The 27,145-nt window shown below is 38.6% G+C and overlaps 1 protein-coding gene across 3 annotated transcripts; it reads left to right on the top strand.

The window, feature by feature from the left end:
- Positions 1–252: 252 nt before the first annotated feature.
- On the top strand, positions 253–26,861 carry SAMM50_1 (sorting and assembly machinery component 50). 3 transcript variants are annotated; one of them, XM_051218035.1, is made up of 8 exons: positions 253–502; positions 542–691; positions 2,825–2,994; positions 5,130–5,329; positions 12,561–12,759; positions 14,814–14,952; positions 22,382–22,691; positions 24,670–26,861. In XM_051218035.1, exons 1-8 carry the CDS (start codon positions 398–400, stop codon positions 24,918–24,920), a joined length of 1,524 nt encoding a protein of 507 aa, XP_051064468.1. In that variant the 5' UTR covers positions 253–397; the 3' UTR covers positions 24,921–26,861. The 3 variants fall into 3 exon arrangements, with proteins under 3 accessions (XP_051064468.1, XP_051064469.1, XP_051064467.1); XM_051218037.1 differs by having other exon boundaries at positions 253–505; positions 24,670–25,187; XM_051218036.1 differs by lacking the exons at positions 253–502; positions 542–691; positions 2,825–2,994; positions 5,130–5,329 and having other exon boundaries at positions 8,735–12,759; positions 14,814–17,050; positions 22,382–26,861.
- The last annotated feature ends 284 nt before the right edge of the window (positions 26,862–27,145 follow it).

Here is a 27,145-nt window from a genome sequence, read left to right as displayed (position 1 = left end):
TAAAAATGAGAACTTAATGGTAAGAAGTGGAAGTGAACGAAATTGAATTTTTATTATAAGAATCACAAGTGAAGCCCTAAAAATTGTTGAAATTAATTCCAAATTTGTACTAATAGTATACTAAAATACAGTGAAAGTAAATATCACGTTTATTCTGCGCTTCTTGTTCAAATATCTCTCAGATCAGGCGGTTCTAATAATTCTTTATCCAAGCGCTAAATAACTAAACAAATTTTACTAGTTCGAGGAGACATTGATTATTGAGGCTCAGGCCAACCTTGTTACTACAGCTGTGAAGGCGGTTATTAGAAAGCTGTTCGTTACTTGGTCTGCTGTACTCCCGATCTTCTATTTTGACTCTAAATTCGAGTTGATCAGTAACTCCATTTTTGTGAACATGCCTCCGGAAATGTATTTTAATTTGGAGTCCATACCTGCAACCATCGATGAAGTTGTTGTTTCTGGATTGGACAGGACGCACGATTCAATTGTCAAAAAACAAGTAGTTGATAATCCACAATTTTAACTTTGATTTATCAAGTTTGTGGGGTTAGTGAAATCACAGAATTTACGAGACCTTTTTGAGAATGTGAGGGTTGCCAAAGAAAAGCTCGTAAAACTCGGCGTGTTTAAGACCATTTTTGCTGTTGTGGATGTGTCTGAAGATCATTCAAAGCCGAATGCGTATAAAGTAATCCTGTCCAAAAAACATAACTTTTGAAAGATATTTTCAGTATTTAATATGCTTTGTGTTTCTCATTGTTGTGTGAATTGTAATTGTACACAATGGTAATACTACCCGTTATTAGTGGCCAAGTATCGGTCATTAGAGACATTTATTTAAAAAACTAAAAGCTTCATACGTTTTATCTGTTGTTTCGATTTCTTGCCCGAAAAAAATAGATATCCTAGGTATTAACTTCCATCGTAGAGGCTATGTAAAGCCAATGAAATACAGCCTTTCAAATGAACTCTTGGGATATATTCACTTCGCAGGCCTCATTTCCAACATGTGCCAAATACTAGAATTCGTAATTTAACACTGTTTTATCTCATGATATTATGGTTGCATCGCATTAGTCTTATAATACTGCTTTAGAACTACCTTTCTGAGAGAAGTATCTTGAAATGATTGTGGAAATGTGCTTAAACGAAAATGTACGATCAGTTTCGTCCGAAATATCAATGGAGTTATTCGGAGTAACCTAGTTGTCTAGTCTCGTCCCAGTTTTTCATACGTTACATTCCGCGATCAGTTCTCAAAAATTATTCAAATCAAATCCTATGATTGATGTTAACGTATGATCTTCAGTTTAACCATAACATTATCTTAGCTTCATATTTTTCACGATTTTGATTTGATGATTGACAATTCACTGTGAAGTTTAATTGTGCTCAGTAAATAACATGAACTAACTTGTGGAGCAGTGAATTAGTGTCCTGAACTATTGGCTTTCAACGAGTGGTTAACTTGTTTATTGTTTGTGAACACAGTTTTGCCTGAGTATCTGCTAACATTCTCGTCGTCTGAACTTTCATGAATTGATCTTCCATTAGGAGCTCCACTCATTGACTTATAATACGGAAATGACATTGTCCTGTTTGTTGAAGATGCCGATGAAATGCAGTCTTTTGGCAATTCTGAGCAACAACATCAGGATGTTTGGAATGTGTTCTCTCCCGCTCTGATGCGATTTGTTGCTTCAGGAATGGCGTGAGTCAACACCTGAACTAAGGATAGGGAGTGAGGTAGTCGAACACGTCGAAAACGTCACTTATCTCGGAAGTCTGGTCAGCCCTAATGGGTTGGTGTCTGAAGAAATCTCTGCACGGATTCAGAAAGCCCATTTAGCTTTTGAGAACTTACGTCACCTATGACGAAGGTGAGATATCCGTCTGTCAATTAAAAGAAGTGCATACTACGTAGCAGTTCGTCTTATTATAATTCACGGCTGCAAAACGTAACCACCATGAGTAGAAGACACTAGTAAGTTACTATTATTTGGTCACAGACATCTTAGAAATCTAGCCCTCACATGATGGTGTCACCGGGTAGGTAATAGCGAGGTTAGAAACAGGGTATTTGTGATTGATGATAAATCAGTTTATGAGGTTGTAAATCCTCCCGAACTCTTGTGGTTTGACCACGTGTTACGTATGCCTAAACACCGATCATCACGACGCGCGATGCTGACTAGTGTTGTAGATGGTTTAAAAAAGTTTGGGGCGGCCAAACCAAAATCTGGCATCAGTCCAAAAGTCACTAACTTCTAGTCTGAGCCATGTTGGTAGATGCGGAATACTTGGTTGGGGTCCGCGCGACTATCCTAACCAATGGTTGGAGAATCTGGGTGACATGGTTCAGAATCAATCATAATGGCTTAGGTGTATACACTCCTTGTCTTCCCTTAAACGCTGAGATTAAAACTGCTTTACACATTTTCTACGAACTAATTCTTTCTCTCTGTTTTATATCCTTATACAACATCTTTCTCTTATATTTTACTACTATTGAAGTAACTACTTCTATGAACTTGGCGTTCACCTTGTTGTGCTAATGAGGTGTGGAAACTTGAACCGATGCATATATGTGCCTGGTCCTGCATTGTTGCTGACTGACTGACTGAAATATTATGTCTCGAAAATATTTTTATTCAGGTTATAGTCACCGGTATTTCAAATGATTTTGAATTTATGACCTGGTTTGAGCGTAGTTTTAGATCATCTACCTTGTTTTGTCTTTAATTTTGCCAATTGAGTGACGGTTGCAACATGTGTTTAATAGTTTTCATTCCCATTTACATTTTCTGTTTGTGTTGACCAGATTACCTTCAAAGTTGAGGAGAAACGCTTCGTTACCGCCCGAATGTCAATGACTCATGGAACTGATGGAATTACAAAGGCATGTGGAAACGTTCGTCTCAATAATTTTGCTCACCGTGCTGAATGTGCTGATATTGATGTTGAGATCGGTTCAAACCAGATGGTTTCCAAGTAATTTTTACTCCTGATAAACTCGTCGTACATTGTGTAACTTCTTGTCCCGTACTTTTCTACTAGTGCTTTATCGTTATTAATAATAAGAACCAACTCCGTGATAGTCAGTGGTCCTGTGTTACACGTTACATAGTGATTTCATGAATTATCAGGAATGTCATTAGTCCTTGATTTCTATGCTATCTGGACCAGTAACCGTGTAAGAGTTTATTGCACGAAATTGGTTACTGTACGTCAAAAAGGGGTAGTACGTATCAGTTTATGCTGTCTATATTATTGAGAACTATGAAGCTTTATGTTGAACCCTCGTTAGTTCTGTAGTATTTTCATACTCAGTAAAGTCGTTCAGAAGAACGATGAAAGCTCCACGACCAAACCATCCAGCTCAGAGAACAAAACTCCACCAAAATTATCCACCTGAGGTACAAATCTCCACCATCTCATACTTAGTAAAGGTATCACCACTGAATATCGATACTATGTGTCTAAACGAAGTTAAATCTTGGTTCCGGTGGGCGAAAATATTTGAATATATATTTTAGGATGTGAATCATACCAGTACTTCAGTAGTTCGGATATGCCTAAGTGAAAAATTTCTTCGAGTTTTCTATATGATGCATTCACTTTTCTTATTATTACTGCAACTCTTCGTTTTGTTCTCAAAAGTATTCTGTTTCTTACCTTAATTTATATTTCATGTGCCTTACTTTTCTTGATTTTGATATTTCAAGTACACGTCTTTGTATTTGTATATTGAATCTTAAGCTTTCTACTGTCTAGCATCCTTGAAAACATCACTTCGCTCAAAGGCAAGAAGCAAAGTTAATCTTCCACATATAAATTAAAATGGTTATAATGTATTAACAGAACAATCGTTAACGAATACGGATAAGACACAGGGCACTAATTAATATTAGTGAAGATACATTAAATACCTGTGATGCAAAATATGTGGAACTCCTCTTTCTTCAATTAAATACATTCGTTTAGCTAACACTAAGTCATATGACGAAGGATTTAGAAATCCGGGTGTAGTAGTACCTGGTTTTTCACTCCCAATGTGCATCCAGTAATGCTGCATTCCCCCCTTTAGAAAAATGTTGAACGTTGTGTGTCTTAAGAGCAAAATGGATAAAAGTCTATCAAACGTGATACTTCATGAAACCCAGTGTAGTGAATGTGAATTATCTGCTCTTTAAATTATGTAGGCGCTAAGTAACTACTGGAGCTATAATTGGAAGGTTTCCTCATCATACTTCCTATCTATTGTGTGAAATAGGTATTGTAAGTGTTATGATCTTACGCCCTGTTAATATATCACGTGACCAAATCGCCCATTAGAACACCGACTTAAATTGCCTTGGCACTGTGCCAAACCATTGACTCGTTAACCAGTACGAGCAGCCTAGAGTGAATTTTGAGCCCTTATTGGCTCTTTTCGCCTAATCCCGCCCGTTTGAGTTTGGAACACAATCTCATCCTTCACTGTGAATCATATATTTCAGACATACTTGGTTTATATACAAGCAAACCAGACCGCATCATATTTTTTCATTTATTTGAACACATAAATATTGGTACAGAGGGGCACCGAAAACATATGCGCCTCACAAGTCACTTGATTTGTGTGTGGACTGTGATACCGCCCGGGCGCGTAGACCAAAACAGTTGATTTTCTTAGGGGGCCATATCCGGAGCCTTCGACCCAAACATCTGATTCACAAGGCAGTGGAGCGACGTCAAACGATGGCTTTCCATAGAAGCCGTTGACAAATAAATGGTTCGTACACCATTTGTTCACTCAGGATCCTGAAGCCCATGTGAATCGGTTTGGAATGAGGGTTTTCCAACTCCTCTAGGTGGATCCTCCATAGCCATCGAGCCAAAAGTGACTGTGAGTGTGAGAGACGTAACTAATAAATCGGGAATAACTTAAAAACAGTAAATCCTATAGTAGTAGTCAATGGGTCATATGGAAACCTATAATAAATAACTCATAACAGCTACGGTTCACTTATTCTTCGTTAGGATATAATAGTGAGTACTTTTTTTATTCACGTTCTCCAGTGAAATTAAGTCGGACGTTACTATAGATGCATTTCTTTTCTCTTGTTCTCTTTATTCATTCGAAGGTTTGCAACTATTTCAAAGCCATTGGAGAATAATCCATACGTTCGTGTTAGTATTGGTGGGACAGAAGGGAATTGGGATCACTATTGGGCTAAATTTCTGCGACATGAACGTTCAGTTTTTACAGAAGCTCAAGCAGAATCCTCCATTGGATTGCACAGATTTCAATGGGATGCAGTGTGGCGAGAAACAGAAGTTAAGGGTAGGTTAAGTGTATTTATCGATAGCATATAAAAGGATAGTAAGGTAGAAATTCTTCATTTCCTTCCAATTTTAAGTGTTTCTAGTCAATTCGGTCTTATTTTTCATGAATAATCAGTTTTAATACGATGATTTCAACAATATTTTTGATGTGAATCAGTCAACCAGTGCTTGTCCAAATCCTATTAATCACTCTATCTATGTACACTCTGTTTTCTGCTAGACTCTATTGGAAAATATTGCCACACAGGACTGAATAGTTGTGTGGTCTAGATTATTGTTTTAGTAAAATGTCAGCATTGTCATGTCCTCATCGATTTCCTGAATGTTTCATAACACTCACTGTCAGTGTCTATCATGAATGAGTGTTATTTTCTCTTGGCGTTATTTATTTATTTGGACACATAAATATTAGTACAAGGGGGCACCAAGTGTGTATGCGTCACACAAAACAATGAGAATGGGAAGAAAAAAGGAAGATAAGGAGCGTAAAAGAAAAAAAGAAGAACAATAACGATCGGATTAGGGTAAGGTAGTGTAATAACAATAATAATGGGAGAAACGGAAAGGTACAATCAGAAGAAATCTTTCAGTTGAGGAAGATATAACCATTTTTTATGAAGAAAGTAAAAGAATGATACAGCAGGATCGCCACTGGCTTCTATTCTGAGCCATATCTGATAACGTCTCTAGCCACTGTGTCGCACCATCTCTCGGACCTCAGCCACAGAGTTTAGAAGGACGAACAGAAGCCAGCCCTTTTGCAGCTTTCTTTCATACCAAGACACCAAGTCATACACTGACCACCTCTCCGCTTCTTCTAACCAGTCCCAGAGTCGGCAAATAATGCACGACGTGGAATTCTCTGGGACGACATTCGTAGAACATGTCCAAGCCACCGAAGTCGGTGTTTCAAGATGGTGACACCAATTGCATTATCGTCTCTGTGCCCGAACATACTATGCCGGACCTCTGCATTACTGACTTGGTGTTGCCACTGAATGTCAGCAATCCTTCGGAGACAACGATGATCAAACACAGAGAGTCGTCTAACATCCTCAACTCGGAGAGGCCAGGTTTCACAAGCAGAGAGTAGAACTGCTCTCACCGACACGTTGTAGATCCCACCTTTTACAACCAGACTGACATCATGAAGGCGCTAAAAGTGGTCCAGATTGGCATAAGCCTCTCTGGCTCTCACTATACGTGAATTGGTCTCATCACTCACACCCCCACCAGCACTTATGCAGCTACCCAGATACACGAACTTCTCGACTACTTCTATCTGCTCACCATCCACGGTGAGTACGGGATTAGGATCCTGCCAGTCTTGTAGTACTTTGCACTTCGAAGGTGCAAAGCACATACCATACCTACGGACACTGATTGCCAACTGATTAAGTGCGGATTGCATGCCTTGGGCATTATCGCACAGTAAGACAATATCATCTGCATACTCAAGGTCGATAATTCTTTCTCCAGGCAACAGATCCACATCACCATTACTTACATCCATCAGAGCTGTTTCCAGAATGTCATCGATGGCAAAGTTGAAGAGGAATGGTGAGATTGGGCAACCGTGTCTAACCCCACTGCTCGAATGGAACAATGGAGAGAGTCGGTTGTATGCCCTTACTCTGCTTGAGGTGTTTGTATATAGGGCTTTTAGGATGTTAATACACTTCTCAGGCACACCCTTCTTCAATAGACAATCCCAGAGAACAGTCCTGTCCAACGAATCGAAGGCAGCCCTGATGTCAAGAACACTACGATTGTTGGCCTTTGATAAGTATGGCGGTGTTCTAACATTTGGCGGAGGGTAAAGATATGATCAATACATCCTCGACCAGAACGAAACTCAGACTGCTCCTCGCGAGTTAATCTTTCTCGGGTTTTGAGCAACCTACGAAGTATGACGGAGGCCAATAGCTTGGACGCAATCGGAAGTAGACTTATCCCTCTATAGTTGTTACAGGAACGACGTGAACCCCTTTTTAAAGATAGGGACAACTATTGACTCATTTCATGACGTTGGTACACTCTCTAGTTTCCAGACCTTTGTGAACAACACAGTCAGTTCCCTAGCCAGAAAGTCACCACCGTCTCAAAAAAGAGCCGGAGGTAAGTCATCTGGGCCTGTGGTGCGTGCTACTTATATTGACGTAAGTAGTTAATAACGCGAGTCAGGAATGTAATGTCTGGTAGCAGAAGATTGGAAAGATCAAGAAAGGAAGAGCAGGAATAGAAAGCAATTAGTATAGAAATGCAAGAACAATGAAGTCCGGGACAACTATTGAACATTTGCAAATTATGTATTATAGTATGGTATTTCTATTTTACCAAGTAACTCTGTAATGTTGTGCTAAATATAATTCGGTTGTCCTCACCTATGTTCTCCTTCACTACATTTGGTGTCGCTGCCTCCACTAAGGATAAAGAGTTCGACAGCCAAGTGGACAGGGAGGAGGCACTGCCGAAGTTCCGGTTGGTGAGGCTGTCGGTCGATGGTGACCCACTGATGCTGGCTGCAGAGCTAACCAGGTTGTTGTGCTGTGCGCTGCCGAGTCTGGATGAAGAGTCGGAGGCACAGTTATTGGCGTCGCAGTTTATCGAGAGTATGCCTGTCACCGTTTTCCAGCAGCTGAAACTAGTAAACGCAGCGCAACCTATGTATATTAGTGAACTGGAGAAGGTGACTCGACAGTTGACACGAGCAGTAGCTCCGGTCGGGTGCGGAAAGCAGGAGATAAATAGTGTTGAGAAGAAGATTGAGGAGCTGGAGCGTGAAATTGCGGCAATACGAATGAATCATAAAAGGAATGATAAATGTTACGCTCGTGGAGGGACAGGACATTAGAAGACAAACTGTCCAACAAGACGAAGACGCAGATGTTTTAGACGTTATAACGTGTGTTCTTTCTACCCTAGGAATCTGGGTGTTGTTCCATTAGTGGATAGAGGGACAGTTATACGAGAGTGAACATAAATAAAGGAGATTTAGTGTTTCTGATCGATACAGGGGCAGCAGTATCGTTAATAGGCAAAGAGCAATGTAAGGGACTCATGCCATGTACATTAGCTATCCACACCGTAGGAGGGCACATGTTAGAAGTGTTGGGGGTGTCTAACAGTGTCGTAAAAGTGGGTGATGCTGAGATAAAGTTTCCGTTCGTGGTAACCACAAGCTTATCGAGATCGATATTGGGAGTAGATTTCTTGAGAGAAGTAAAAGCGATAGTTGACTTCAGAAGCGGTAAAATGGTCACAAATAATGGTTCATTGCCAGTACACGAAAGTTGAAGTGACTGAAATAAGAGTGGCAACGGATGTCTCGACGAGGAAACCAAACATTAACGAGTTGTGCACAAAGTATGCGGAACTGTTCACTGGAGATGGGGAGGCGTATGGATTTTGTGACAAAGTAAAGCACGAAATCCCGATAAAGAACGATCGAGTAAATATATTTATGACACGTCGTGTCCCGGTGCATTTAGAGGCCGAGGTAAATCGACAGGTCCATGAGATGTTGGATGAAGGCATAATTGAGGAAGCGGACAACTCGCCGGTACTTTTGGTAAAGAAACCGAATGGAAAGTATAGATTTTGTGTTGACTTCAGAGAACTGAATAATATAACAGAGCTGAAACCTTGTGCAATGCCAACAGTGGTGGAAACATTAGATCGGCTACAGAATGCTACGGTGTTTACAGTGCTGGATTTACGGTCAGGTTGTTGGCAACTGCCTGTAAAAGATAGCGATCAAGGCAAGACAACATTTACTGTACGTGACAAACAGTATCAGTTTAAACGAATGCCGTTCGGGTTGGCGGGTGCACCGTTTACGTTCAGAAGAATAATGACGCTACTGCTCAGAAATCTAGACAACGTCAAGGTATATGGCGACGATGTAGTTGTGTACAGTCAGACAGAGATAGATCACGTCAAGCATGTGGAAGCAGTCTTAAGGCGAATTGACGAATTTGGACTTCGAATTAATAAGGACAAGTCTCAGAGCGAAAAGTAGCGTCACGTTGTTGGGACATAAAGTGGGAAATGGAGAAATAGAACCATTGCCGGAGAAAATTCTTACCATAAAGAATATTTTGGCACTTAATTCGAAAATGGGGCTGAGACAGTTCCTGGGAAGGGTGGCGTTTTACAGTCGGTTTGTCAAGAATTTCAACGGAACAGCAGTACCTCTACATAAGTTGTTGAGCAACACCAAGTTTACCTGGACTGAGACTGCTGAACAAACGTTCAACCAAATCAAAAACATGCTAGACGATCGTCGGATGACGCTCAGACTTCCTGAACCCAAGAAACTGTTTACAGTGGCCACAGACGCAAGTAATCATGGTGTATGTGCTGTTTTGAGTCAGTCTGATAGAGTGGTGGAATACGCTAGTCGCGTTCTCACACCCGCCGAACAGAAGTATTCAACGATCGAAAAGGAGTGTTTAGCAATCGTGTGGGCAGTAGACAAATGGAGACCGTACCTTTTAGGTAGACGATTCCACATTGAGACTGACCATAAACCCCTGCAGTGGTTGAAAACAGCAGGAGACCCTCGAGGGAGGTTGGCGCGATGGATGATACGTCTGCAAGAGTACGACTTCAGTATCGGTCATGTTCCAGGAGAGGAAAACGTAATGGCGGATTACTTGTCAAGATCAGACATGGAAGCCGACCTTCCATTAACAGCATACGCGGTGAATAGTTTAGAGAGGGACCCATTAGAACTCGTCTGGCAGCAGAAAGCTGACCCTAACCTTCGAGAGGTAATCAGAGTTATAAGAGAGGGAGCAGACGTCGACAAACGAACAATGGACAAGGAGGTAATGATGCTGCTTCGGCTAAAGGAACTATCGAGAGTGAACGCATATGGAGTCCTGACCTGGCAGGACAGTGACGAGAATCGGGTGACTGTGATCCCGAAAGACTGGCGGCGTAAGATGATACACGAGTGTCACCAGGTGGCACATACAGGCATTGCAAGGACGATGGATTTACTACGACAAAGTACATACTGGCCAGGCATGAGAGACGATGTGGCTCAATACGTGTTAACTTGCCAGCAGTGTCAACTAGTGAAAAGCGATCGATACGCACAACCGCCATTACAGTCAGTCCCAGCAACCGCAGTCGGTGGATATGATGGGACCGTTTTCACAGACGGCGAGCGGTAACCAGTACCTGCTAGTGATGACGGAACATGCTACGCGTTGGGTAGATGCCGTACCCATTGCAGACCAGCGGGCAAGAACAGTGACCGAAGTGGTAATCCGGCATATTGTAGCGTGTCACGGAATACCGAAGATGATATTAACTGACCAGGGTCCCTGTTTTAAAAGTGACGAGTTTAAAGCCCGTCTAAAGCAGTTTGGCATCAAGAGAATACGAACCACACCGTATCATCCTCAGACAAACGGGCTTGCAGAAAGAAACAATCGGACGTTAAGGGAATGGTTAGCATCTAAAGGAGGAAATTGGGAGAAAGATTTACCATTGATTTTGCTGGCGCATCGTTCCTTCATACAAGGAACAACCGAGAAGTCACCTTTCTTGCTCATGTATGGCAGACAGCCACGACTTCCAATGTATAATAAGACCTGGCCACAACAACAGAAGTAGACGACAACAAGGTTAAGAAAAGAGAGGAGGTAGTCAGTAAGGGACGTGGAAAAGAAACAAATATCTGACATAAAGAAGGCGCAACAACAGAGGAGAGCGTGGAAACCTTTCGCAGTGGGGGACCCAGTAAAATGTAGAGAACGGAAAAGTAATATAGTAGGGGGATCAGGGTTGGGAAAGCTGGTCCCAAAGTGGGAAGGATTGTACTTTATCACAGAGAGACGTGGCTCGGTTTACACGATCCGGAGAAGATCAAGAAAGGAAGAACGGGAATAGAAAGCAATTAGTATAGAAATGCAAGAACAATGAAGTCCGAGACAATTATTGAACATTTGCAAATTATGTATTATAGTATGGTATTTCTATTTTACCAAGTAACTCTGTAATGTTGTGCTAAATATAATTCGGTTGTCCTCACCTGTGTTCTCCTTCACTACAGGCCCGGTGATACTCTCTTGGCGTTGGTGTAGCCCTGTTCACTATTTCTAACCACCATTTTATCTTATAATATCAACATAGGATTCGATCTGCACTAAAAAGGACCTGACATGCATGACATACATGATCATCACCCAATGACCAGTCAATTGTTGGTATACTCATTTGAAATAAACAAGATTATCATAGTGTATGTTGGAAGAAAATAAGTTTCATCCTATATTCGATTCAGATTTTTAATTCAACCCAATTGTTTGCATAAAAGGCTTGATTGACCTAAATAGACTAGAATAATGATTGTTTATATTGAACATTTATCTTCAATGTAAATTTCTTTAGGATTTTCCTTGTAATTTGTGTGTATGACTTTCTCCATGCTTATTTTGTTGTAACAGAATACTATGAGACTAACCACATGTACACTTAAATGTTTCCGGATAATTAACTCGCTAGGCTAGATTTTTTACGTAATATCAAATAATATATAGTGCTGGTGAATTCCCGTGAAAATTAGGAGTTCCCTATGTGAATATGTTGTAGATGGGTTGGCATTGTCTTAGCAGGTTTTGCTGATTACTCATATCTGAAGTGATTTGCTGGATAACGGATTTTAGTGAGCTAGTTGGTTGCTTTTTAAAGTTCTCAAGGGTTATTGTTACTGAGACGTTGTATAATCTGTCTCACTGTTGCTAACATTAGTGAGTTTGGGAGTGTGAGGTTTACACTTTTTTTAAGATTTATAAATAAAATGGAAAGCAATGTGAGTACCGTATGTCGTTCTTTAGTGTATCATACTGATAGATTTTTTTTCCGCCTAGAAAATATGATATCCCAGATACCAATATGTGAACTTGATTAATGTGCAGATCCATACACTATCCTTACATGAGAACTGATAGGCTTCACAGAGTTCAGGGTACAGTTAAATAAATATAAAAAGATTATCCCAAAACGTAATAAAAACTATCTCACATTACGAGCAACCTAGATAACAATCGTCTCTTATTTTATAACATGTAACATTTCTACTGTCTCTAACATTGGTTTTCGTAGTTGGTAGGCTTCATTTCAACAGAACTTTGTAAAATGTAGTAGTTTGGTTAAAAAAAGACCTTTAATAATTTTGTAATTTATTGTAAGTGGTTATATTTTATTTTTTCTAGATCCTACTGCACCGTTAGGCGTCCTCAAAGAATGCGGACCAGCAGTGAAATCTAGTCTTCGTCATGTTTTCGAATCAGATGCTCGTCCTGATTTAGTCTTTCCAGATGCTGGGTATCTCTGTAGAATAAGCCAAGAAATTGCCTCTATTACTCCTGGTAGTCAAACAGGACAGTCTAATGTTAGTGATATTTCTTCTAGGTAAAATGAATGAATGTTATTTTAATATTTTATATCATTTCAATGAGTATTTCCATAAAATGTACCAAACAACGGATCATTTAATGGTTAAAATTTATTTTAACCTGATGTTTTCATGTACAATGGTTTTTGCTTAATAGCTTAGGAAGGATACTCATTCTTTTAGGGCAAATTTGATTAATAGTAAAGATTTACAGAATAATCTAGGATAGTGTAGTGAACGAGAACACAAGGGGGTACAATCGAATGTATTTGAATACGAAATTACAGAATATCTTTTTAAAACTTGAGAACCGTACAGTAAATACTTCATTTACACAGTGTCAGTCAATCGTCTCAGACTTCATCTTTCTTTCGTTTCCATACCAATCATTCTCTGTTCTCTTTTCTTTGATCTTCTTAACCTTCTGCCTCCAGACATTTCACTTTCGATTGGTGATACATACTACCTGTATCTGTCGACAGCAGTAGCACACACCACAATAGTACCTGATTCAATAATACTTCTGTAGATTCTGGATTGTACTTCAGGAAGTCGTTAAATACATTTTCCTGAAGTGACTCTGTATTAGAGATGCGTTATTATTGTCGAATAATTGCTATTAGTTTTCAACATTCGAGGATATAGCTGCGAAAAATCCACTAAGTGTATAATAAAAGGAACACATTAGTGAAATTTTAGTACCGAATACGAACATAAAGATTTAACGAGATAATTTCAAATTAATTTGGAATTGGATAGGTTTTTTCTAGTTGTAATGTCCATTTAATTATTGACAAAGTAGGATCTATCATGAATGTATTTCAGTGCAAGTTGTTGTGTCTGGAATTGTCACAGCGAAATAGGAAATAATACTGACTTCAGTAGAAAGCTAAACATCAGAAATATAGATGTCCTTATCAAGGTCTGATCTGATAATTTCAAATAAATTGGGTAGATTGTTACAAATAAATGTAATATATTTGTAATGTCCGATTGGGTGAAAACTAAGATTTTTTAAAATTTTCTGGTGTTTCGCGACTTAGTGTAAGCCACTTCTCCAGAGGACAAGTAAACAAATTAAATTGATAAGTCTAAGTTAGATCACCATTAAAAACCTAGAAGCACTGGACAGCCATTTTGTCCTGCGACAAATTAGATTTATGATAAGGTGGACAGTCCTGACGAACTCCACTTGCCGTAGTCATTTTCGATTACAGTTCGCTGTGGCCTTACAAATAATGTTCAAGTTAGAAACCTTCGTAGTAGGTTTTCAGTCGAAGTAATGTATGTGTTATGAATCCCCTTATCACGACCCAGCTATTATTGCTTAGTATTCTTGGGTACTACTTTACTCGACAAGTCCCCGAATCAGAACACGCTTGAACAGGAACGAAATTATATCCTAAATAATAAAGGTGGGCGGAAGAAGAAATTACAATAAGAATAACGTTAGTGTGTTTATAGTTTATGCACAAGAAGATTCTAGAATATTCTTTAAGTATCCACTAGCGCTGATCGGTTAAGAAGTAGCCAATCAGCGTGCTCTGACATAATTCTGCACGGAACATGCCTTAATCCAATCTATACTCCGCTAACAATGTGTATCACATATATATGCCACCTTCGACAGACGCTAATAACATACTAAAGTATGTTTGTATTCGCTCGCTCTTCAATTAACTTCGTTCTTTTCATTTTTAAAGTTCATGTGTTTAAAAATAGTCGTTAGGGGGAACTCTGAACCTAGGTCCTAGTGCTAGTTAACATTCGTACCTCCAGTCTACGGTGAACTGATTATTCTTTTCGTATTCAAATCCCTATTACCTCACCTTATACTCTGTGACGTTTGTCTAGTCTTTAGTGCCGTCGTTATGGGCTGACACTTATCTGGAAACGGTACTCAATGTTCAGTCATTGTAAATTAATTATACTCTAAAAAAATGAACTTACACAAAGCTTTTCACGTATCGAGTGTTGTTTACAGATACCATATAAATGTTTGAAAGGTATTAATTGCATCCAAGTGTAACTATTGACTATTTAGAACTAATCATTGCACTCTTTTCTTCAGTGATACAGGTTCTTTAGTTGATCGTGCATTGCAATTAAAATTGGAGGGATTGCTTCAGAAACCATTTCGTTTATGTGACTGGCTTGTTGGAGAAGTGACATTTTCTTCTGGATTGATTCATTCTTTCACCAAACATCCGGTAAGTATCATATATATACAAAATGCGCACTATCGATACAGTAGATAATCAGACCAGCATATGGTTCGCATGATAAATAAATGCACAGCCCCATTAAGTTCTCTGTTCGAACCCCATTCTCACTTCTGTTTAGACAACCAGGTCGTATCAGTTCCCCTCACACACACACCTACTATGTAACTTAAATAACCTGATGAATGAGTTGAATATAATTTCAGTAATGGGAAATTCAAGTTTTCAAAATAAAATTGTTATAACTTGTAGCCTGTGTGCCCTGTTAATGTATAACGTAATGATACCACCAATCAGAGAGCAGTGAATTATTGATCAAACCAATGACGCATAAAACCCGTACGAGCAGCCTAGAGTCCTTATTGGTCCTGCTTCCCGCCTAGCCCAGCCAGTTAAGTCCAGAACACCAATCTCAGCCTCTGCGATATGAATCACTTACTTCGGACATTCTCGGTTTATATACCAACCCAACAGACCACATTGTACCATAAAATGGAAAATAACATTGTACAAGATTTGGCCAAATGTGGCTGTGAATGTGGGAGGTAGGAATTAATAGATCGAGCATTACTCAAGAACGGTAAATTGTATAATACTAGTTCATAGGTGAAAATAAAGCTCATAATAAGAGGGACATGAATATGTATAGTTTAGTTATTTAACAATTATACGATAAAAATGTACTCATAGTATTGGTCCATAAATGGATTCCAAAAGTTACCTTTCATTATTCTTATCTGGATATAACAAAAACAAGATTTTTACCAAATGATTTCTGAATACATAGCATCCGCAACAGAGTTACAATATAGAAATAGTCATTTATATTATCAATTACAGCCAAGTGTATCTTTCTTTGCTCAGTCACCAATCCCTGTCCATATCATCAGGTCTACGCGCTTTGAACATATATACCTACTCTGTCGATCTGTATACAACTAACTGAGCACGTATTGCTATGAGGAGAGAATAGTCTTTAGGGTGAGCTCTCCTCTTTTTTTCGAAATTTCGCTCCATGGGTCGTACTTTCTGGGAAATGGCTGTATGCTATGACCATTATAAAGGTTGGTTCTATTCAATCATTAAGATAACCAAAACATGTCTTGATGTTTGTTAGATACATTCAATGAATCGTGTTGGTATCAAGCATATAGAGCCTACATAGTGAGCTACTATCTTAAAGTGACCGAATTGTATGTAGAATTGTTAAATAAGTTATCAATAAATTGACTTGCTCACATACTTACGCCCATTACATCTCGTGGGACATACCCTGTCTACTAGGGTTCTCTAACCAACTCTGCTCTGGCGTCTCCTTTCCAGTTATTGGCAACTGCGATTTACTCTTTTGAAATCTGCCTCCAATTCGCGGTGCATTATTTTTTAGTCTCCCCCACTTTTCTGCCTTGAAGAGTCCAAGTTAGCGCTTGCCTTGTGACGCATTTTGATGATTTCCACAATGTTTGTCCTATAAAGCTTTAGTGTATTTTTCGGATTGCCTTTTGAGTTGGAAGCCAGTTTGTTCTTTGCCACAGCAGGTTGTTACCGATGGTGTTTGGCCAACGGACAAGACTTATCAGTTTCAACTCCGTACATATTTACATTCAGTTTAATTCGATAAAATATCGATTAATTACAATAATTATTAATTGTGTTGGGGTGACCCAGAAAACTTCTCGCAAAAGACAAGGAAGGCTCACGAAACACTAAGAAGCACTTTATCCAATCAGCTTTCACTAGAAGTTTAGCCGGAAACATCAAGAAAGCCAAAGTCACATGTGAAGTTTCTGATTGGCTGATTTCTGTGCTGCTACTATGTTTAGTAGCATTCCAGAATTTTCGGGAAACCCAAGGACATCTAAAATACTATAAAAACCCTATATTTTCTGTACTAAAAGGAACATTTGGAGTAAAGTGCTTCTTGTATATTTTGTGCTTTTTCTCTCGTATTCAGATCGCTGTGTAGTTCTAGCTTGCGGGGGGTTACTAGAATAGCTTAGGGACCGAATATAGCGTTCAATTAGCAAGACTTATCAAATTGGGCCAATGGAAGATCCTGAAACTTAATTAACTAATTTCATACTTCGTGAGTCCATACAAATGAGTTAATATACTAAAACTTAATGAACAAACTTCACTTGAAATCAGTTCATGAATTTGAAATAATGGTTTTTTTTTGGATTTGGGAATTCAGCAGTCAGTCAGCTACAACGTAGGACCAGGCACATATATGCATCGGTCCAAGTTGCCATACTTCATTAACACAACAATAGATAGATGGACACCGGATTCGTAAAAGTAGTTAATTCAGAAGTGGTAATATATAAAAGAATGATTGCATGTAAGGATATAGTACAGGAAGAAGGAATTAGTCCGTAGAAAGAAAGATATGAAGCGATTTTAATCTCTTAGTTTAAGGGAAGATAGAGCGTATACACCGACGCCATTGTGATCGATTCTGAGCCCTGTCACCAAGAGTCTCCAACCATTGGTTACGATAGTCACGCGCACCCCAACCAAGTAATCTGCCTCTCCCAACATGGCTCAGACTAGAAGTTAGTGACTTCAAGCACTGATGCCACATTTTGTTTTGACCGCCCCTTACTTTCTCCCAACCATCCCGAACACCGGTTAGCATTGCACGTCGTGGTAATCGGTGTTCGGGCATACGTAACACGTGGCCCAACCATCTCAGTCGATGAAGATTCACAACCTCATCAACTGATTTACCATCATTTCCTAATACCCTGCGTCTAACCTCACTATTACTTACCCGGTGATCCCAGCAGACGCCAGCAATATTTCTAAGGCATCTGTGGTCAAATACTAATAGCTTACGAGTGTCTTCTACTCTTAATGGCCATGTTTCGCTGCCGTAAATTAAAACAGAACGGACTGCCGCTCAGTATACTCGTCCTTTTATTGATAGACGGATATCTCGCCTTCGCCATAGGTGACGTAAGTTGGCAAAAGCCAAGCGGGCTTTTCGAATCCCTGCTGAGATTTCGTCAGACACCAACGCATTAGGGCTGATCAGACTTCCAAGATGAGTGAAGTTGTCAACGCGTTCGACTACTTCACTCCCTATCCTTAGTTCAGGTGTTGACGCAGACCAGTCCTGAAGCAACAACTTGCATTTAGAGGGAGAAAAGCGCATTCCAAACATTCTGGCATTATTGCTTAGTGCTACCAAAAGACTCTGCATTTTGTCAGCGTCTTCACCAAACAGGACTATGTCATCTGCGTATTCTAGGCCAAAAAGTGGACCCCATCGTAGTGGATCAATGCTCGAAAATGCAGTCGACGAGAACGTTATTTCCATCTATGATGAAGTTAAACAAAAATGGAGAAAGTGGACAGCCTTGACGGACACCACTTGAGGTTGCAAAAGCAGATGACAGTTCGCCATAAGCTCTGACTCGACTAGTAATGCTCGAGTAAAGAGCCTTCACAAGGTTTATGTACTTCTGGGGTACGCCTTTCAATGACAGACACTGCCACAGAACCTCTCGGTCTACAGAGTCGAATGCTGCTTTTAAGTCAAGAAAGACCACCATTGTCGGACGCTGATAAGTATGCCTATGTTCTAGAACTTGACGAATGGTGAATATGTGGTCGATGCAGCCACGACCAGGTCTGAAGCTAGCGTGATTCTCTCGTGTTTGCAGTTCACTCGGATATATTAATAAAGAGGAATTTAACTTTCTAAAACCTATGGGTTCCGAGTACCCTCATTTATATGGACTGCCTAAAATTCACAAACCTAATGTTCCTTTACGTCCAACTCTATCAATGTGCAGATCACCTACACATAATCTGGCTAAATGGTTAGCAAAGTTGTTGGATCCTATTCGAAGACTTCTATGTAAGTATTTTCTAAAGGATTCTTTTGAACTGGTTGATCATTTAGATGATATTAATATCAAGGAAAAGACAATGTGTTCATTTGATGTAAATTCCTTGTTTACAAATGTACCTTTAAAAAAAACCATTGATATATTATGTGATTACATATCTGAAAACAATTTTCAATCACGTGTACCTGTAAAACTTCTTAAAGATTTACTATTACTATGTACTGACAAAGTTCAGTTCACTTTTGAAGGTGAATACTTTCGTCAGATTGATGGAGTTGCTATGGGTAGTCCGCTAGGACCATTACTAGCAGATGTGTTCATGGCACATGTTGAAAATCAGACTGATGAATTAATCGGAAACATGTCACTTTATAAGAGATATGTGGACGATATCTTAGTTGTTTGTGAGAAAAAAGAGGATATGTACGGTTTATTAAATAAACTCAACACTCTCCAAAACCATATTAGTCTCTCATGTGAAGAGGAGAAAAACGATCAGCTTCCCTTCCTAGATATACTCCTGAGTAGACGAGAAGATGGTTCAGTAAAGCGATCTATTTTTAGAAAACCAACGTGGACAGGTCAATATCTTAGTTATTATAGTTATTGCCCTGTGCAATACAAACGTGGTTTGATAAGGTGTCTTTTCAACAGACTCGACCGTATTTGTACCAATGACGCCATTGATGATGATGTTAAGTTGTTAAATAAAACGTTAATAGAAAATAGCTATCCTCTGAAATTCATAAATAGATGGAAAGTCCATGGTTCAGCGAGACCTACTGTAGCCTCGGTAGAGAAAAAGCCTGTCTACATCACCTTACCATTCAGAGGTGATTCAAATAGCCTTTTACTGAAACAACGACTTAAATCAGTCATCAATAAAACCTATTGCGCAGCAAAGGTCATCATCAAAGAAAGAACAAGGTGCATGCTTCATTCAAAACCTAAAGTACATGGAAACGATTGCGTCACATCCCACTGTGTTTACCAATTTAAATGTGTGTGTGGTCACACATACATAGGGAGGAGTAATCGTGATCTCAACATTAGGGTGAGTGAACATGTACCCAAATGGCTTCAGAAACAAATACAATCAAGTGACCCAATAAGAGCAGAGGATAAACATCCATCATCCTCTATTGCTAAACGTATAATTGAAACAGGTCACAAGATTGATCTAAATTCAGCTTTTGTAGTGCTGTATAAAAGTGTAAAAGGGCGTATACTAAGGTTCATTGAAGCCTTAGCCATACGAAAATTCAAACCCCCTTTATGTGTTCAAAAACAGTTTGTTCTTACCTTAAACCTACCCTGGTAATATTGACTTATTATCCAGAGTGATTAGGTTTCGCTTTGTGTTCACATTATTATTATTATTACTCTTATCATTATCCTTATCTCCTCTTACCCCGTTTCCTGTCTAGTTGACCTTTTATTTTTATATATAAATGCTCTTAACAAGTATATGTGTGACCAGATTGTTCGAAATGTATTGCGCTAATATATCACATAGTTCTGATAATCGTCCTCTCTTATATATTTGGACGATAAGTGATTGTGACCAGTCAGATGGGATAACGTCTAACTCCCAGATCTTAGCTAAAATATTAGTCAACCTAATCTCTAAAATTGGACCACCATACTTAAAGACCTCTGGAGCCAATCCATCTTGACCAGCTGCCCTTCCTAGTTTGAGATTAACCATAGCCTTTTGAACTTCTGCTAGAGTTGGGAGACCTATTTCAATGTTCCCTTCACATTGTCTGGGAATGGAAGGTAGTTGTAGAGTAGCTGAAGGCCAGCTGAACTGTTCTCTGAAATGTTCCGCCCATCGTTTTAAACGTCTGGACTGAGAGCAGATGGGGGTGTCGTCTTTTTCCGAAATAGTCTGACTTACACTTGACTTGGCAATTCCAGTTTCTTTTATTAGTCTGTAGAGCTGTCTTGTGTTCCCTATAGCCGCTGCCTTTTCCATCTGTTTTGCTTTCGTTGCCCACCACTGCTCACGGTCGTTCCTTAGACTTTTGCTTAACCTAGATCTGATTTATTTTCGCTCTTCATCATGTTCAGAGCCTGATAAGATGAGTTTACGAGAATCCATCAGTGCGATAGACCTTGAGGAAATCCATTGGTTCTTTGTAACCCTGTGGTTTAAATCACTGATAGATGTCACTGCTGTTTCCACAGCTGTTTGTATAGCTTTCCAAGCAACATCTGGGTCAACCTCGTTTTCAGAACCATCTAATTGTGACCTCAGTTGTTCCTGGAACCTACTTTTAGATTTCTCGCTACTCAATTCAGTTCTAATGAGTCTTTTTACTGTGGCTTTTTTGCGTCCAGTGAGGCGCAAGCAGATGCGTGCCCGTATTAGGGCGTGGTCGGAGTCCAAGCAGATACTCCAGAATGGGCGACAATCTTCTACCGACCCTCTCCAACGATGACTGATGGCAATATGGTCTATTTGAGTCCATCGTTGGTTTGGTGCAGGCGGTCGCCACGTTAGACGATGTCTCTCCTTATGCTTAAAATTTGTGTTTGCTAAAAATAAGCGATTGTCTGAGCACAGTTGCAGCAGCATTCGAAAAACAACTTTCTTATATTCGAGAATCTTGATATTGGACATTACTGTCTTCTTAAAAACTGTTGAGTGAAACAATGGAGTTTCCTCTTCTTCTTATAAATGTTAATCACTGAGATATATTTTACACATATATAATTTCCTTTTTAATGTTTACCATAAACACTTAATGCTTAAGTATTGTGAAATAATTATGAAATGAATAGTCTTATAAAAATTTCACAGTTTGTTTAAAACAAAAGAAAACTTCTATCACTTAAACATACTTTCATTACATAGTCATTGTTATTATTGTTCAATTTAGATCATTTCGTTGAAACACTATCACAATCTTAGTGGTTACCCTGAAATACCCTGGTACGACCAAGAGTGCAGAGTCAGCTCTCTCCTCGAAATGCTCTCAAGTGGCCATGTGCATACAACCACTACCAGGGAAGTTCTGCTCATTACCTTCTTGTGACGGGGGTGTTGTTTACGAACTTGAGAGGACGAGAAACGAATGTCCGATGCTTTTACTGGGTTGGTGGTTACGGAGGATTCACCTAGGAGAGTTGGAAAACCCTGATTCCAAACCAATGGTGTACATGGTATCCAGGATCCTAAAGAAATAAATAGCGTATGGACCAATTATTGGTCATCGGCCACTGTGGGACTGCATCTCCTTACTTTGCTCCACTGCCTTGTGGATTAGACCCTTAAGTAAAAGGCTCCAGGTGTGGCCCCGTAATGAAACCACCTGCTTTGGTTTAAGCACCCATGGGCAGTATCTCAGCCCTCTCATATACCGAACGATTTACGTAGCGCATATCTGTTTGGTGACTCCTTGTACCAATGTTTAAACGAACTGTAGACGTTTTTGTTAATATAACACTCAACTATTTTTTTTTGAATTTTCTATATCCTATTGTAAATAGTCTTTATTGTTTAGTATTTACTTTGCTTTTGTTAATTGCTTATTCATTTAAAAATTATATTATAGGTTCATATTTCTGATAGATTCTTTTTGGGTGGACCTTTAGAACTTCGAGGATTTCAATGGCGTACTGTAAGTCCATCAGAGCCATTACTAGCACCAACTGTTCAAATGTTAGATAGTTATGAAACAACACTTAATAATAACAATCAACAATCATTATCAGCTCCTGTATCTACTCATTCACCATTATCACCTATTGGTGCTGATGCTTTCTGGTTAACTGGAGCTCATTTATACGCTCCATTACCGTATTGGGGCGCTGAAGAAGGTTCATTAGCTTCTCAATTACGTCTACATGGATTCTTTCTTGCCGGTAAATTAATTAAGATTGTTATTATTGAGAAATAGTTAAATGAATATCGTATCACATATTTTATTGAATGAAATGTTTAGTAGTTTATTTTAGAAGTTATTTAATCTAGTAACCTAGTTTAGATTATTCAGTTATTCACGAGTAACTAAAGCGAACGGTAATAGTTTCGAGTCACGTTGTGAACATCAATTCTGGAGTGTGCATATCCATTTATTTAAACACAAACATTGGTACAAGAAGACACCAATTTTGTAAACAATACCCACACCGCGAGAACGCAGTAAGTAGGACTTCCTTGGCACTTGCTGTATACGCGTGACCATGTGAGCGCATTTCAAGAGGGAAAACTAACTGTCTATTCCCTCGACTATACCAGGGCATTTAGAGGCTGGAGCGTGCAGATACATTCAGTTTACAAGTGTGTTCCAAACTTCAATGCTGGCCACTATCTAACTTTGCTTATAAAATGTCGAAACAATCCGCATAGGACCCACATATGCCAGAAAAGATTGATCAATTGCAGTTCTGTTTGGTTACTCGTCAGGAGGGTGAACCTGGATCCCAGAGTTTGTGTTCACTCCATAAATCCAAGCCATTGCAAATTAAATTATAAGCTTTAATCTAATCAGAACAACATTGGAATATTATTTAATTCCCCCAAACGCCGTGCTACGATCGATAGTAAAGACAGTCCTCTCTCTCGAAATAAATTCATATGGCCACAGGTTTATAGTCACTGCCAGAGGAGTCAACAAGATCGGAATCCAAACCGCTTATGTAAGTAGGCTCCAAGATCCTGAATGATCAAATGGCGTATGAGCCTATCTTCGATTATTGGTTACCATCAGATTACATCTACTTACTCGTGGATTATAGGCCAAAGGCTAAGGTAGTGACATCCTCACCAGAACATTTCAATTCGAACACCCAGTTTATATTCCAAATGTCTGACAGCTATAAATACGTAAAACAGCTCCACTGGCTAATTCTTCTATCAAGGATTCTTTTTTATTAAAATAAGCCCAAGTTTTATGTAAATTCTTCGTCCCTCTTCATTTTACACTATCATTTTTTGCTTCTTATGAGTAACACAGCATTGTTATTCATGAAGAAGAATAAAATACAAGGTTTTCTGAATTTTTGGACAACTAATCCTTCATAAAAGGTACAATTTCAACTTCAATTATTGATCCAAATGTATGTAGACATTCTCAACTTTTATTTAATGATAATCTCACTTTTAACATCTTGATTTCTGTGTACAGTTTAAACATTTGTTCACATTTATTGTTTTATTGATACATCTGTTATTTTGCAGATAGATATGACATCTTTCTGTTATAACTTGTGGCCTGAGTGCCCTGTTAATGTATAAAGTAATGATACCACCAATTAGAAAGCAGTGAATTATCGGTCGGACCAATGACGCGTAAAACCCGTACGAGCAGCCTAGAGTGCTGATTTGTCCTGCTTCCCGCCTAGCCCAGCCAGTTAAGTCCAGAACACCAACCTCTGCCTCTGCGATATGAATCACTTACTTCGAACATTCTCGGTTTATATACCAACCCAACAGACCACATTGTACCATAAAATGGAAAATAACATTGTACAAGATTTGGCCAAATGTGGCTGTGAATTTGGGAGGTAGGAATTAATAGATCGAGCATTACTCAAGAACGGTAAATTGTATAATACTAGTTCATAGGTGAAAATAAAGCTCATAATAAGAGGGACATGAATATGTATAGTTTAGCTATTTAACAATTATACGATAAAAATGTACTCATAGTATTGGTCCATAAATGGATTCCAAAAGTTACCATTCATTATGCTTATCGGGGCACAACACTTCCATATATATTCGTTTTGAGATAGTTTTAATTCATGTAAGATATAACTGGATGAATTAGTACAAATCCTTCTCTTCTCTCCGATATGCTTTATTTTCTATCTTTACTGTTTCATTTGAATAAAATAGGCTCTACATTGGAAAGACCTATTCAAAAATTGATGGATTCACCTTCTACATGTAGAACTGTTAATGAATTCAGTCAGTATTTTTTAAATGAATTAAAAGGTCGACCTCGTACTGTGATTGGTATGGGTTTAGTATTTCGTTTTGCTGGAATTTTACGCATTGAATTAAATTATTGTTTCCCAATGACATATCAATCTGGTGATCAAGTAAAGCCTGGATTCGCTTTTGGATTTGGCATGTATTATATGTGATTCATTGATCAATCTGTAGTTTTGCTGTTTGAATTTTCCCCTGCAAAATTATTAGGTAATAATCTTGTGTGTGCACGAAAAAATTAAATAGACGAAGGTTGATTCCAGTAGTAACTTGTTGTTATTATCAGATACTAATCGATACTAATTTAGATTTAATGTGGTTTCTGCTTTGTTACATTTTTGTCTTACTTTAGATTAACTAAACTGATACTGTACACACGTTTCATGTATAAATGTATTAGGAAATAAATACATATTTCAGTACATTCGCCTTCTATCTGTGTAAAAATTCGGTACATTTATACTCATTGTTATCAGAAATCCATACTTTTCAATGGATGTAAAAAGCAAAACGAAAATAGTTCTCGTTATGTTCTACAACTAACCAATACACGTAGACCAACTTAAGTAATCAATAATCAGCAAGGACCAAGAAAACTGATAATTTATGCTTATAGGTTAACCCTAATACTAACTAGCCCTGAACACAAGACTAATGTTCACCTGTCCAAGATTGCTATTATATTTCAAACATTCATTTATATACACACAAGACCAGACCACCACCCAGCATACTCATGTGGTATCAGTATTAACACGGGACAACAACATTTATGATGGGAAAGTGGAATACTGGATATACAATTAATCGGTTGTAGTTTATGAGTCGAAAATAATATAGCAACAAATTATGACTCAAATAAAAGCTTAGAACTAGGGTATTAAGAAAATAATAATACCAAAAATACTCAATAAACATGCAATCAATATGTATTTAAATGAAACCAGAGAAAATAGCTTTGATGTCTTACTACTTAATGCTAATAGCTTTATGAGAGTAAGTAGTAAACCAGAATTTATGAAAATCTCTATCAAAACTGGATTACGTACTTTTTAACTCTCTTGAAAATCATGTTCTGTTGATTTTACTGATTACAACTGCCTTAATATACATAAAATGGCAGATTAATAAGGAGGGAGCAAACCCTCACTTTCACCTCCCTTCTTCGTAAACAGCTTTCACATGATTTGATTCATATTGATACAAGTACGTAGTGTATTTGTATGCTATAATTGCAGGTGTCAGTGATTCTCGTAAGAATATTTGATGAGTAGTTAGTGGGGGGGGATGGTCTGGCTCTTGTCAGTCAGTCAGCGTAGAACTTGTACTTATGTTCATCGTTGTTTAACGCCCATTAGTTCAAGGCGAAGTCTCTCACTCTTACCTACCCGATAGCTAAAACACAACAAGTAGATAATTTTTACTGTACAGTTCAGTTTACAACTCAAACGTATGTGATAATAAATGTTAATTTCTTCTCCTCACTTCAGTTCAAATAAGAAGTTACGATATTGGAATAACTATGTCATAAACAAAAGGAAAATTAAGTAATAGGTTTACAATTAATTACTCATAACTTAAGAATGGTAAAACAGGACAATATTTAATGCATCAAGAAACATTTGGAAGTAGAAGAGTACAATGATTTGATTAGTTCACTTAGTGATTATTTCACAAAATTCAGTCAATGATTTTCAATAGAAAAACTTCAATCTATCACCTTTATTCAATATTTACCCAGTTACTGTAGATATTTCTGTATAAATTAAAATTGAATAGTAACATCATTATATAATTTTTCAGGTAGAATAATTATTACATTATCAGAAGGGGTTTGTGGAGATTTTAGAAATTTCACAGATTGAAATCATGAGTCAATTGAAGCTAGACCATCACGAAAAATCTGGAAGCACTTGACGGCCGTTTCTTCCCATTGTGGGACTCCTCAGTAGTGCTCATCCAGCGCCAAGCGCTTAACCGACTGGACCACTGAGCCGGCATCCAGTGGTGTTAATGTCTAACTTCAACCAATCCACGACGTTGCGCTACCGTATACCATTGTCTTCAGTGAGTTTATATCTCACAACAGACCTGTTTGAACTCCACTGGTAACGGCTTCTCACTAGAACTCCAGAAGTATCTCTTAAAGTCAGTCACTTGTGAGCAGATGATTATTATCAGATTGAAATCATATGTCCTGGGCTCGAATCTCGCGTGGGTGCGGGATCGTGGATGCGCACTGCTGAGGAGTCCCATAATGGGAAGAAACGGCCGTCAAGTGCTTCCAGATTTTCCATGATGTTCTAGCTTCAATTGACTCATGATTTCAATCTGTGAAATTATTACATTTACAAAAATGTACAATACATTTTAAAATGAA

The sequence above is a fragment of the Schistosoma haematobium genome, chromosome 7, assembly GCF_000699445.3.
Source record: "Schistosoma haematobium chromosome 7, whole genome shotgun sequence".
NCBI classification, from domain to species: domain Eukaryota; kingdom Metazoa; phylum Platyhelminthes; class Trematoda; order Strigeidida; family Schistosomatidae; genus Schistosoma; species Schistosoma haematobium.
Note: the sequence above shows the minus strand (reverse complement) of the source record. Positions and strands in the feature narration are given on the sequence as shown.